The sequence below is a fragment of the Calidris pugnax genome, unplaced genomic scaffold (genome assembly GCF_001431845.1).
Source record: "Calidris pugnax isolate Ruff unplaced genomic scaffold, ASM143184v1 scaffold4, whole genome shotgun sequence".
Lineage (NCBI taxonomy): Eukaryota > Metazoa > Chordata > Aves > Charadriiformes > Scolopacidae > Calidris > Calidris pugnax.
Window position 1 is genome coordinate 1,870,144 of NW_015090781.1, and position 12,002 is coordinate 1,882,145.

At 53.5% G+C, this 12,002-nt stretch overlaps 1 protein-coding gene across 2 annotated transcripts in view; it reads left to right on the forward strand.

Annotated features, from left to right (window-relative positions):
• Positions 1–11,624, forward strand: part of ARHGAP19 (Rho GTPase activating protein 19) — a 32,938-nt gene extending 21,314 nt beyond the window's left edge. The window contains exons 3-12 of one of the 2 annotated variants that reach the window (XM_014957235.1): positions 1,706–1,786; positions 2,158–2,367; positions 2,780–3,006; positions 3,543–3,629; positions 4,579–4,644; positions 5,371–5,559; positions 6,291–6,389; positions 7,053–7,145; positions 7,624–7,692; positions 8,857–11,624. In XM_014957235.1, coding sequence (XP_014812721.1) covers positions 1,706–1,786; positions 2,158–2,367; positions 2,780–3,006; positions 3,543–3,629; positions 4,579–4,644; positions 5,371–5,559; positions 6,291–6,389; positions 7,053–7,145; positions 7,624–7,692; positions 8,857–8,913 — 1,178 coding nt within the window. In that variant the 3' untranslated portion in view covers positions 8,914–11,624. Of the gene's footprint in view, positions 1–1,705; positions 1,787–2,157; positions 2,368–2,779; positions 3,007–3,542; positions 3,630–4,578; positions 4,645–5,370; positions 5,560–6,290; positions 6,390–6,956; positions 7,146–7,623; positions 7,693–8,856 lie in introns of those variants that run through there. The other variant, XM_014957244.1, reaches the window with a different exon arrangement.
• Positions 11,625–12,002: the final 378 nt, after the last annotated feature.

The window sequence follows — 12,002 nt, forward strand, 5'->3', positions numbered from 1 at the left end:
TAACGGGAGGCTGGAGTTCCTGGTGGCTTACCATATATTTCAGAAGTCCTGGAAGAAAGAGGAACATTCTTCAGGCGGAATAAATTTAGTTGCATGGGAAGGCTGCTGGAGAACTGCACAGGGTTAACCAGGTCTTTCCCACATGCTGTGAGCATCAACACCACAGAGCAGTAAGATCTGTAGTACAACAGACCAAAAGCTCGTAAAATCAAAACGTGCTATGGGGGGGGAAAAAAAAAAGGCAAAAGAAAGCTTGTTGGGGAGATAACTTTTATCAGACCAGCCAAGGCACGGCTTGGATTGCTGGGCTATCGCCTATAACAATAAGGAGGGAAATCTTCAGCCACAGACAGCTGGGGTGCAAATGCCCAGCTTGACCTCAGAAGTGGCCCCGTGCTCCTGGCAATCTGGTCATGGAGAAGGGAGGCATGTTCTTTTCTTAAATCTGTTGGCTCTTTGAAGCCTAAGTGCAAGAGCAGGACAAACCAGCTCCCTACCTGGTTCCAATTCTCAGTCCCAGTCAGCACGTCGTGGTATGGTCTATCCAGCATCTTGTCTCCAGCTGCAGTCAAAACATGCATTCATCCAGTGCTCAGGGGTCTGGTTGCTGTCAGTGAAGCCCCTGGGATTAGTGTTAGCTTTCTGAGGGACAGAGCTTGCTGGTTGCATGTGTCTGATGGAAAAGCCACTCACCAGCAAGATTCCATTTATTAGAAAATACTGTCCTGCTGGACAACCACTCTCTTACCTGGGGAGCCCCTCTCTGAACAAGAACAGTTTTCTGCATTGGTTCAACAAGTGCCTTTCGGTGAAATGGGCTTCTCATCTAATGTTTCCTTCCATGCAAGGATCTCAGCTCAGGTGCTTATATCTTCTGGGGCTGTAGCCCGTGCTGAATGGAGTTCTGGAGCTGGCAGCTCATGCCTGATCTGGAACAGCAAACTCCAGGAGTGAGAGGAGCTGTCAGGGCTCCATATGGAGAAGGGCCCAGCTTTCTTTGCCACTCTTCTTTTTTTTTCTAGCTCTTTCTTGTTCAGTTTTCTGATACTTCATGCTTTATTGTGCTCAGGCCAAGGCAGCTGGCATGGAAGAGAGATTCACTGGAATTAGGGAATTCCAGGGATTACCCATCCCTGAAAGGGAGGCCAGCATGAGGCGGTTGGATCATGTCAGCTCTCCCCACTAGTGCTTGTTTCTCTCTCCCATAAGTCTCACAGCTGCACATCTTCCTTCTGTTCCTCTCCGTGTCAGGCCATAGTGAGGATTAGTCTGGACATTCCTTCCCAGGTGGGGAATGTGCAAATGTGGCAGGCACAGGGTAGTCCAGGCTATCACATCTGCCCGTCCCACTTTGCTGTTTCCATAAGGTCCAGGCTTGCAGATGGCATGCCCTTTAAAACTGAAGCCTCTGTTCTGGGGTTGTTTTCTTTTCAGGAGCTAGACAATGTTTGCTTTAGCTGATAGAACTGTAATTAAGCTGAGGTAAGAAGCAGGATGATGAAGCCGTTGTAAGTACAACATGGTGAGATGAGGTGACTTATTTGGGAGCACTAGTGATATTTCACATCTGTGGGGGTCCTTGTGACCTGCACCCTTAGCATTTTGGGGCACTGGTCTTTGCACACTGAGATCCTGTTCTTTGGGGACCACGTGCCTCTGGCTGTTGGGTTTGAGCTGCCTGAACACGTTATCTTCTGTTCTGCAGAGAAAGGGGTGGTGTTTGGCTCACCGCTGACAGAAGAAGGCATTGCGCAGGTCTCCCAGCTCATCGAGTATCTGCACAAAAGTAAGTTCCTCTGTCTTTCTGTCCTCCTGTCCCAAGAGGTTTCTTTCTGGCCTCCTATCCCAAGAGGTGTCTTTCTGGCCCACCTCAGGTCTCTGGCGCAGAGACTGAAAAGCTCTAAGCTCTCCAACAGCAGGAATTTGGGGCTGGACTAGGTGACTGTTCCCTAGAATTGCCTGGCAGATATGTTAATCTCTTTCCCTCTGTGCATGGACTTTTTCTACTGATGGAAGCCAGCTTGAAGTCATGTCTCTCAGTGCAGCTCACTGAGGTTTGCTGTCAAGCTCTGGAAAGGGGAAGGAACTTCTTTACTAAGAAGATGGGAATCAGCTTCTGATTAATCAGTGGCCTTTTTTCTTCCCTCTGCCGAGCAGATCTAAGAGCAGAAGGCTTGTTTCGGGTGCCAGGCAACAGCATCAGGCAACAGATCCTAAAGGATGCTTTAAACAGCGGTACAGATATTGACCTGGACTCTGGAGAGTTTCATTCCAATGATGTGGCCACCCTGCTTAAGATGTTCCTGGGTGAATTACCAGAGCCGCTGCTGACACACAAGCACTTCCATGCCCACCTCAAAATTGCAGGTGAGTGAGCAACAAGAGGCAGGGATGAGCAGAAGGAGGGAAGCCAGTCTCCCAGAAAGCTGGTAATGCTACAAAGCTGCACACTGGGCTGTGGAAGTGTAATCCTTAAAGGCAGGGTAGCCTGGGTGTCTGTCTGTTTTAAGCCTGGGGGGTCTCCTGAGCTGAGGTGTGGTTTCTATGTACTTAGTAAGTTATTGAACTACCTTACATGAACTTCCTCCGTCTTGCCTTCAGCCCATCACAACTCTTAGCAGCTGTGATGTCCTGTGGGAGCTGGTGGGAGGGAGACAGAGGACCAGGAACTATGCAGGAGTTGGGAGATCTCCATATGGAGAGGGCAGGGTAACTGGTTGCAGTAGGCTGCTGTAAGGGAAGGTCATGTATGTTCATGTTCTGCCTTGTGATTTGGCAGACTTGACGCTGTTTGATGAGAAGGGGAACAAGACCAGCACTCCAGACAAAGAGCGTCAGATTGAAGCCCTCCAGCTGCTGTTTTTGATCCTCCCTGCGCCCAACCGCAGTCTGCTCAAACTGCTGCTGGACTTACTCTACCAGACCGCCAAGAAGCAGGACAAGAACAAGATGTCTGCCCACAATCTTGCCCTCATGTTTGCGCCCCACATCCTATGGCCCAGAAATGTGAGCGATGCCTCAGTACCTGCGGGTGGGATGTTGCGAGGCAGAAAGCAGCGGGTTGGCAGGGCTACGGGGGAAGAACCGAGATGGGAAGATTAAGTATTGATATTGTGACGTGAGGGTTGGAGGCTGGGAGGGTGAGGTGGAGCTTCCTGGCAGGACTCAGTCCTACTGTTCAGTCCAGACCTGCCGTTGGTCTCATTTGCAACTGATTTTCAGTAAAATTGAAAGCGCGGCACAGTCCAGCTTCTTTTAAGAATCACACCACCAGGCAAACCTTGCAGATCTTTCTGCAAGCTTTTTTGTGCAGCTGATGAACTGTTTGGACCCAGAGTTGTCTAGTTGTCCTCTTCTCAGAGCAGCTTTGACTCTGTGAGCTCTGCTTATTGGTGTGCTGTGAGCCCTGCCTGCCTGTCTCCTCAGAGCAGGTCTCCAGCCGAGGCACTGTGTGTCTCTGTGTCCCAGAGGCAGGACGGGCAGCAGAGACCCTTCCTCCTCCCCTTCTAACCACTGTGCCTTTGGCTGTGTCCTCTTGCCAGGTGACAGCAAATGACCTTCAGGAGAATATCACGAAGCTAAACAACGGAGTGACCTTCATGATCAAACACTCTCAGAAGCTCTTCAAGGTAAGTGCACTTTGCGGTCTTGCTCTCCCTGCCCCTTCCGCAGGAGACTGGATGCCCCTTGTCCAGACAGGTCCCAGGTTTCCAGTGTGTATTCTGGGTGCTCTCTTCTGCGGTAGGAGAAGGAGGATTTCTACAAGAAACTGTTCCTTTAGTGACTGGGGAGGAGGTCTTTGCCGGGCAGGCAGCCCAGGAGGAGGAAGGCAGCCCGGAGGTGGCTTTTCCTGGGCAGGTCAGGAGGAGGAGGGTGCAGGGTAACACCACCCTCTGCTGGGCACCCAGCACCCGCTGCCCGCCTGGAAACCTGGCTCCTGGGGACAGGTAGCCACCGGGCTCCCCTCGAGTTCCAGCAGGGTAAGGAAACTGCAGGGGCTTGTCCTGGATGAGTAGTGCCAAGAGCTGAGGACCTTATACGGCGAGTCATTTTGTTGTGAATTTCTCTGCAAGTTGTAGACAACGCACGGTGGTTACAAGCACAACCTGAAGTCCTGGGCTTCTGTCTGGCTCAGAGCAGGGTGCTCCCAGCTGTGTGGGGCTGTTGGCAGGTTTTCCCAAGAAAGTGCTTCTGCAACAGGCAGTCCCTTGACTTCTCAGGGCCTTCTTGGTCACTGTAGGCATCTGCTCTCTGCAAAGAGTCCTCCCACGGAAGGTTCCCTTCCTGCCCTCTTTGTCAGGCCCCTGTTTGGCCAGCTCAGAGCTGGGGGAATGGCTCGGGAAAAGTTCCTGGGGAACCTTGCTCTTACTCTGTGTTCCACTTGTGCTGGTTGCCTGCATCAAAGGGAAGCTATGAACTGCACTGGGGACATGAAATCCCCATCTGCCCTCAACGGATGAGTCTTGGTGGAAATGGCTTGTGTGCTATGGTTGAAGAGCAGCTCTTGCTGGGACCGCTCTTGCCCCTGGGCCAAATATTCTAAATGTATACATGGCATTTCTCTGCTCATCCTCACAGGCCCCAGCGTACATCCGGGAGTGTGCCAGGCTGCACTATCTGGGATCCAGGGCACATACATCAAAGGTAAGGGCAGCAAATGCTGCGCCTGCCCTCCCTGAAAGGGCAGAGGAGATGTTCCTGTGATGGGGTCCTTGTGAGTGAGAGAAGCTGAAAACAAACCAAGTCACGCAGTAGGATCTGTCAGAGAGCAGGAGTGAGGGAACCATATGGTGTGGTAGTGCAGGCGGCTGCATTAGGGAAATTGGGCAGAGTTGAAGCATCTGTTAATCAAAAGCACAGGGAAAGCTACCAGTCCCTGTTTAGCAGCAAACCTGCTCCCTGTGCCCAGTACATGCAGCACCTGCTCCTTCATGGGGTTTGCCTTCCAAACAGACAGACGCGCCTGCTGCTGTGGCCAGGCTGCCTGGAAAAGGGGCTGGGATAAAGGCTACTCGCTGCCACCGGGACAAGGCTGGTCTGTTCTTTGCCAGCAAATGCTTCCCTGCAGAAGGGAAGATGCAGAAGAGGGAAGATGCATCGCAAAGGAGCTGCACTGACCCTTCTCAAGCCTGGAAGGGCTTCTGCATCTGGCATCCGGGAAGGGAGGGAAGAAGCAATGGGGTCACCTTTGTGTTGCTGTCACCTCTTGCTGGCACGGGGCCTGCTGGTGCAGTGCTGCTGCAGAGGGGTAGGGAAAGCACAGCATTCACTGGGGTTGAGGCAGCTCACGAGACTCTTCCCAGCCTGGCTCAGATGGGTGGCTCGTTTGGATTAAAGCATGGCAAACGACTGCTGTCTCCACTTTCCCAGGACGACCTGGATTTGCTGACGTCTCCCAGCTCCAAAGAGCTGCAGCCCCTCAAGTCTCAGAAGCGAAGCAGGCTGGACACTTGCCATCAGGAGGAGACCCAGCAGCGCACGGAGGAGGCACTGAAGGAGCTCTTCCGCCACGTCCACAATATGCCTGACTCTGCAAAGAAGAAGAAGCTTATCCGGCAGGTAGTGTGGGGAGGAAAAGATCTCTTTGGGGTGTGCTTGTCAGCACAATCCTGGGCACAGGGCTAAAGGCAGGGCCTGCTTGAGAGCTGCTCCTAGTCCTGGGCAGGCTGAGGAGAGTGGGCTTTGGGCTTTGTGAGAGGCAGAGCTGTAAGAAGGCAGGGGAGGAGAGGTCTATCCTGGATGTGGCCGACAGTAGAGCTTGCTGCACCAACCTGTGCTTTGAGGTCTGTTTGCACGCCAGGAACTTGCCAGCCAGCAGTTTCTCAGTCCTGATCATGGCCTTGTTGAGCTTCCTCCTTCATAAAGGGAAAAGTTCTGTTCCCTCATGCCTGTGGGGAGTGGACAAACTGATCTCCTCTTGGTCCGGTGAGCGTTCCCAGCCAACCTGCTGCTCCAGAGAGACTGGGTGGCATGGTCAGCACCACTCTTGGCTGCCAGCCTCCAGTTCCTGCCCAAACCCCTTTCTGCTCCAACAGTTGGTGCTTTTGGCTAACCTGGTAGCTAGCACAAAGCAGCCTCACACCTGAGCTCCATGCAGTCCTGGGTGGGAGATGTGGACCTCCTCCGTTTTCTTGTCCCTGCAGGTCTGAGCTGCTCTTCCCTCATGGGGTGTGAAGGAGCCAAGCTGAGGTCTAGGCAGAGGGCAGTTGGTAGAGCAGCACACACTAGCAAGGGAGGGGTGTAACTGTACAGGAACCATGCTAACATACTGCCTACATGTTTCCTCCTAGTTTAATAAGCATTCTGCAGCTCTCACTCCTGGCTCTGAAGTACCCACATCCCCAGCACCGCGACGCACCCGCTCGCGCTCTTTCAGCGGCCTCATTAAGGTAAAGGCAGCCTCTGACCCCTGCTCTCTGCTGTGAGACTCTCATCTTGCTCTCTGCTTCTGCCTTGCCCTGGCTTGAATGAGGCCCTCAAAGCTGGGGACCGTTCAAAGTATTGGCTGCCAAAGAACACAGATCCACTGAGGACAGAAAAAGCAGCACACTGAGAATAAGCCTTGTTATTATAAAGTGTAATTATCTATGAAATGCCTGTCTGTAGGATCTCTGCATGTTTCCCGAGACAAGATGAGGCCTGATGGGGAGCTGGTTGTGTAGTGGAGCCCGTTAGCGCAGGTGTCAGCGCGCCTGAAGGATTGGCTGCTTCCCGAGACAAGATGAGGCCTGATGGGGAGCTGGTTGTGTAGTGGAGCCCGTTAGCGCAGGTGTCAGCGCGCCGGAGGCTGCTCACAGCAGCACGTTCCTGCTTCTGCCAGGCTGGGCTCCCGGCCAGGCCTCGGGTCAGCTCCCAAACCCCCCACGGTCAGGCAGGCTCAGCCTAGTGGCACGGTATTTCAGGTGGTTCTGCTTTGCAATCTTTGTCCCAGCTTGGCTTCCTTTTTTCTTTCCCAGCATTCGAGTGCTTCCCAGCAATGCGTCCTGCTCCTTCCCTTTCTTTTCCCCTCTGTGCTCTAAGCACTAGCCAACAGCCCTCTCTTCTTACGGCAGCGGAAAGTTTTGGGAACCCCAGTTATCCTGGAGAGGAAGAGCAGGGATGCCACACCGGAGCCTGAGCGAGTCAGCAAAGAGAATGTCCACCTGGTAAGAGCTGCTCCCAGTGCCTCTGGGGCTGCTGGTGGGGGAGCATGTGGGGGGACTTTGAGTGCAATGTGGGTGCTCATTTTGGTGATTCTCGGGGGCTGCTTGCTGTTCTTTTCCCAAGTTTATTCTGTAGGATCAAATATGGTCTTAGGAACCTGCTGTGAGAGCAGAGCAGAGCAGAGCAGATAACAAGGGCAGCATCGGGACAGGGGTGGCAGCACTGGGCCTCCACTCCAGTCTTCTCCTTCTGGCCGTGTTTCTGCCCTGGGGCACTGGTTTGTGCCCCCTTCTCTCCCTCCCACACTCCTCCACAAGTTTTCCAGAGCCTGCTGCCTGCTAGGGCTGTCCCATGCCCCAGACAAACCAAAAGTGGATTTTGGGTGGTAGCTGCTCTCTGGTGGTACAGGCTGCTCCCAGGGAAGCCTGTAGGTGCCCACTCCATCCCCTAACTCTATTCCCGTTCCCCTCTCTTGTCCAGTTACAGAAATGTGGCTCTCCAGCTCATGTGTCCCAAGTGAAGCTGAAATCTTTGGAGGGCCGGAAAGAGGTGAGACAAACGTTTGCCCATTCTCTTTCCTGTGGGGAACCTGGCCTACTGGGCTCTGAGGCCTGCAGAGGAGATGGCATGCACACAGGGGTCTGTGGCAGCTGTGGTGCCCTTGCAGCAGCCTGCTCCATGCCCAGCTGCAGGCAGTTGGCACGCTGGAAGGCTGGGTTGGAAGGGTTTCACCCGAGCGGGTGCGTATGGCTCTTCTACCTGTGAGTGGGGAGGTGGCTGGTGCAGGAGGCAGAGGGAAGCTGGCATCATGGGGGTGTGCTAACAGCCTGCCAGGGGCAGTGTCAGTGCCCCTTGTCCCTGGCAGTGGGACAAGAGGCTGGTCCAGCCCAAGACCAACTGCTGTGTTTGTCCCGGCCCACTCACTGCCTCCTGTCCAGTGCCCTGCTTTGGGAAAAGGTGTGGGAGGCAGACTCCAGTAAGGAGTCCTTGGAGGAGGAGGAGGACAGCACATCTGCCTTTTCTTGCATGACATTCTGTGTCTCAAGCATTACAGAATCCCAGAATGATATGGGGTTGGCAGGGACCTCTGGAGATCATCCAGTCCAACCCCCTGCCAGAGCAGGGCCACCCAGAGCAGGTCCCACAGGAACGTGTCCAGGTGGGGTTTGAATGTCTCCAGAGAAGGAGACTCCACCACCTCTCTGGGCAGCCTCTGCCAGGGCTCTGCCACCCTCACAGGAAGGAAGTTCCTCCTCATGTTTAGATGGAACTTCCCATGTTCCTGTTTGTGCCTGGACTGGCCCCATCCTCCTGACCCCCACCGTTTAAGTATTTATAGGCATTGATCAGATCCCCCCTCAGTCTTCTCCAGACTAAAAAGCCCCAAGTCCCTCAGCCTTTCCTTGTAAGAGAAATGTTCTAGTCCTCTCATCATCTCTGTAGCCTCTGCTGTCCCCTCTCCAGCAGTTCCCTGTCCTTCTGGAACTGGGGAGCCCAGAACTGGTCCCAGTGCTCCAGATGGGGCCTCCCCAGGGCAGAGCAGAGGGGCAGGATGACCTCCCTCCACCTGCTGCTCACACTCTTCCTGATGCCCCCAGGATGCCCTTGGCCTTCTTGGCCACCAGGGCCCATTGCTGGCTCCTGGGCATCCTGTTGTCCACCAGGACTCCCAGGTCTTTTCAATTCATTCATTGCCCTAATTCTCTGCTCCAGGAATCCTGCAGACGCCTGCGAACCCACCTGCTTTCCAAGGATTCATCATCCCTCTGAATGGCCTCGCACCAACGCACGGGTGGGGAAGGCCCGGCCTCGCAAGCTGTGAATTGTGTGCTGTGTGGAGGGAGTGCTGCAGGCTCACCGCACCCCTCGCCGACGCGGCAGCGCTCCGGAAACCTGACCTTTGCAAAGACTGCAGGGACTTGTTTCTTTCTGTACATAAATTATATTTCATTCTACTGTGGGGCAAACCACTATCTAACCAAACTGTGTGCAGCATGTCTGACCTGCTGGCTCTGGGAAGGGCTGGAGTGCTTGCTTACAAGGGGAGCCCTTTGCGTTGTGGTGCCATTTGCACTCCCAGCTTTCTCTGCGATGTTGCTAGGTTGTATTTTTTGGCTTTTCTGCTCTGAGTTTTTAACGCGTTGGCTTGTTTTTGTTCCTTCCCCTCTGTTAGTAGTGAGAACGATGGACTCCAACCTTCACCCACACCCTGATAGCTAACCTCACCTCCAGACCTCCTCTGCAGCCGTGCCCTCCTCTGCTTCCTCGGGGTTTGCCCTGCTGCCCCCAAAGGGCCGGAGCACAGGAACGGTACAGAGCACAGGATGGGCCGGGGAGAAGAGGAGAGGGTTTGGGTGCCATCATTTGGAGTGGGGTCAGGGGAAAGCAGCTTCCCCAATAAGCTCATCTCTCTGTTTCAGCTTGAGCTGGAGGCAGTCCTTGCTCACTGCCTTCGTGTTTCCATGGCACAGCTCTGCCTGGTGAGCAAGGAGTGTCTCTGCCTTGTGTTTGCCCGGGGGTGCTGAGCTGAGCGGGGCAGGAGGCTGGTGAAGGCTGTCTGGGGCAGGACAGCTCGGGCTTTGGCAGCTGGGGTGTCTGGAGCAGGCAGGCTCGTGGCTGTGTGTGCAGCACAGGAGCAGCGTGAGAGGTGAGAGAGGCCATTTGTGATCTGCTGCAAATGGTGCCAAAGGCTTTGGCTTAAGATATCTGGATGGCTGATCGGGCAACTGCCTGATTAATCGTTAAAATGGGGGAAAGGGCTGGAGCTGGGTTCAGCTCTTGGGCCTGAGCTGCAGAAATGAGATGAAACCAGCTAGATACGGGATAAACCTCCATCACAGCTGGCCAGTGTCAGCTGTCTTGTTAAGCTAAAGTGCTGCAATAAGCCAATCCTGCCAAGTACCTGTCTGCAAGCACTCCAGGGTGGGAAACACACAGGGTCACCACTGTGAAATAAAGATTTAATCAGCTGGGGAACCATCTAAACACTTCTCAGCCCTTCTCGGCGAAGCAAATAATCTCTGGAATCCAATTATAATTGTCTTCTAATCTTTAAGAACCAGCAGCTGGCAGGAGTTAGAGCTCTGTCCTTGACAGCTTTCTGAGACAACTGGTGGCAGGAGGTGTGAATATCGGGATGTGAGCGGGGAGTTGAGTCCGACTGGGTAGAGCTGTCAAAACAGGGCATCAGAGCCCTGTGCAGCTTCACTGGAATTTGTCAGGCTTTTTTTACTGTGGGGTTTGTTGTTGGTTTTTTGTTTTGTTGGGTTTTTTTCTTTTTTTATTATTTTTTTTTAAGATACAAAGCTGTGTTCCTCACGCTGCTCTGTCTAAAGGGATGTTCCTGGTAATTTCTTGGGGATGCCTGTCCCCAGTCTGACCCCACACTGGAGGAGCTGCCTTGAAAACGTAGGGAGTTAGCGGGGCTGTAGCTGTGTGAGTTGGGAGTTGCTGGTGTTAGGAGCCTCTGTCGCAGCAAAGAAAGAGCTGTGGTTCCTCAGGGACTGGGCAGGCGAGGATGCTGTGAGGAAGGGCAGAGGCTGTTTGCTGTGGTAGTGGTATGTGCTTTTTTGGATGTGTCTGTAACCATTCCCTCCGGAGGCTGAAGCTCTCTAAGTGCTCTTCTCCGAAGGGCACAGCGTGTTTTGCTGACTGCCCTCCTGCCCTGCCCCTGCAGCCCGTTGTCAGCAGAGACCTGAGGATCTCGGCTTTGCCTCGGACCAGAGATGAGGCAGAGCCCAAGGTCGAGCTCACGGAGAGCGGGGTCTGGTCCTCCTGCAGCTGCTCTTACCTGCGTGGGGGGCGTTTGCTGGGTTTATCCCATTTGTTTATCCCATCCCTCCCCTCCCTGTTGCCCCTCGCTTACTCGGGCATGTATGTCTGGATTGGTGTCTGCTTGGCAAGGCAAGCTTGTTCCTAAGGCTAAATGCACTGCTCCCCTGTAGATGAGAGGAACATCACTCTTCTCTCCACTGTCCCCCCTTACTGATGCCTATAGCTCAGGGACTCTGGCTTCTGGCATAGCTGAGATTTGCTTAGCTCTAAGAAAAATTGTCTATGGGGCATCAGCCTGGCGTTCTGTATGTCTTCCCTGCCAAAGGGGTGGGTGCAGTCTTCAGAGGGGACAGTCCCAGGAGGGGTTCACTGCCCTGGGCTGTCCTCCCTGTGCTGAGGATGGCGGTGGCTGACGGGTTCTGCCTCTAGGACCCTTGGCTTTTACAGTCCCAGCATGTTCACACTATCTCACAGGAGAGGGGGAGTTTTAGTTCTGCTTGGATGTGTCTGGTTTGTCTGCCCTGTGCAATGACTCACGAGGATGCTTCCTCCCAGAGCAGCCACTAACTGTTCCCAGAGTCTATCATTTCCAAAGTATTTTTAATCTTTGTCCTTATTTATATATGCTATGTATGTCCTGTTTCAGACTGTTGCCTTTCTGTGTGTTCATGTGAAAACCCCATATTAAATGCTTTTATTTTTAATGGGTTTGCTCAGTGGCTTAAGTAGTTTCATTGGACAGCGAGGACTTGGTGGTGCCTTTAAAAGGAAGGAGGTGTCTGCTTAGAACCCCAGAGCTCCTACCCTTAAATGTGGGGGGAGCTTGGTGCCCACCTGCAGAGATGGCACTGGCCTCCCATGGCACCAGGGCTTGTTCCCTCTCTGGGATCCTGGTGTGATGCAGGATCCCCAGGAAGACTGTCTTTCCCTTGGAGGTATCAAGTTGGACCTCCTCTTTTCCTGTCTTCCCCCTGCTGTCATCCAGGGTGATGGGAAACCAGGTTTACAAAGAGCACTTTATATAAATAATGGATCAAATGAATACATTTTTCTCAGTAGACCCATTCTTCTCTCGGCTGCCGAGG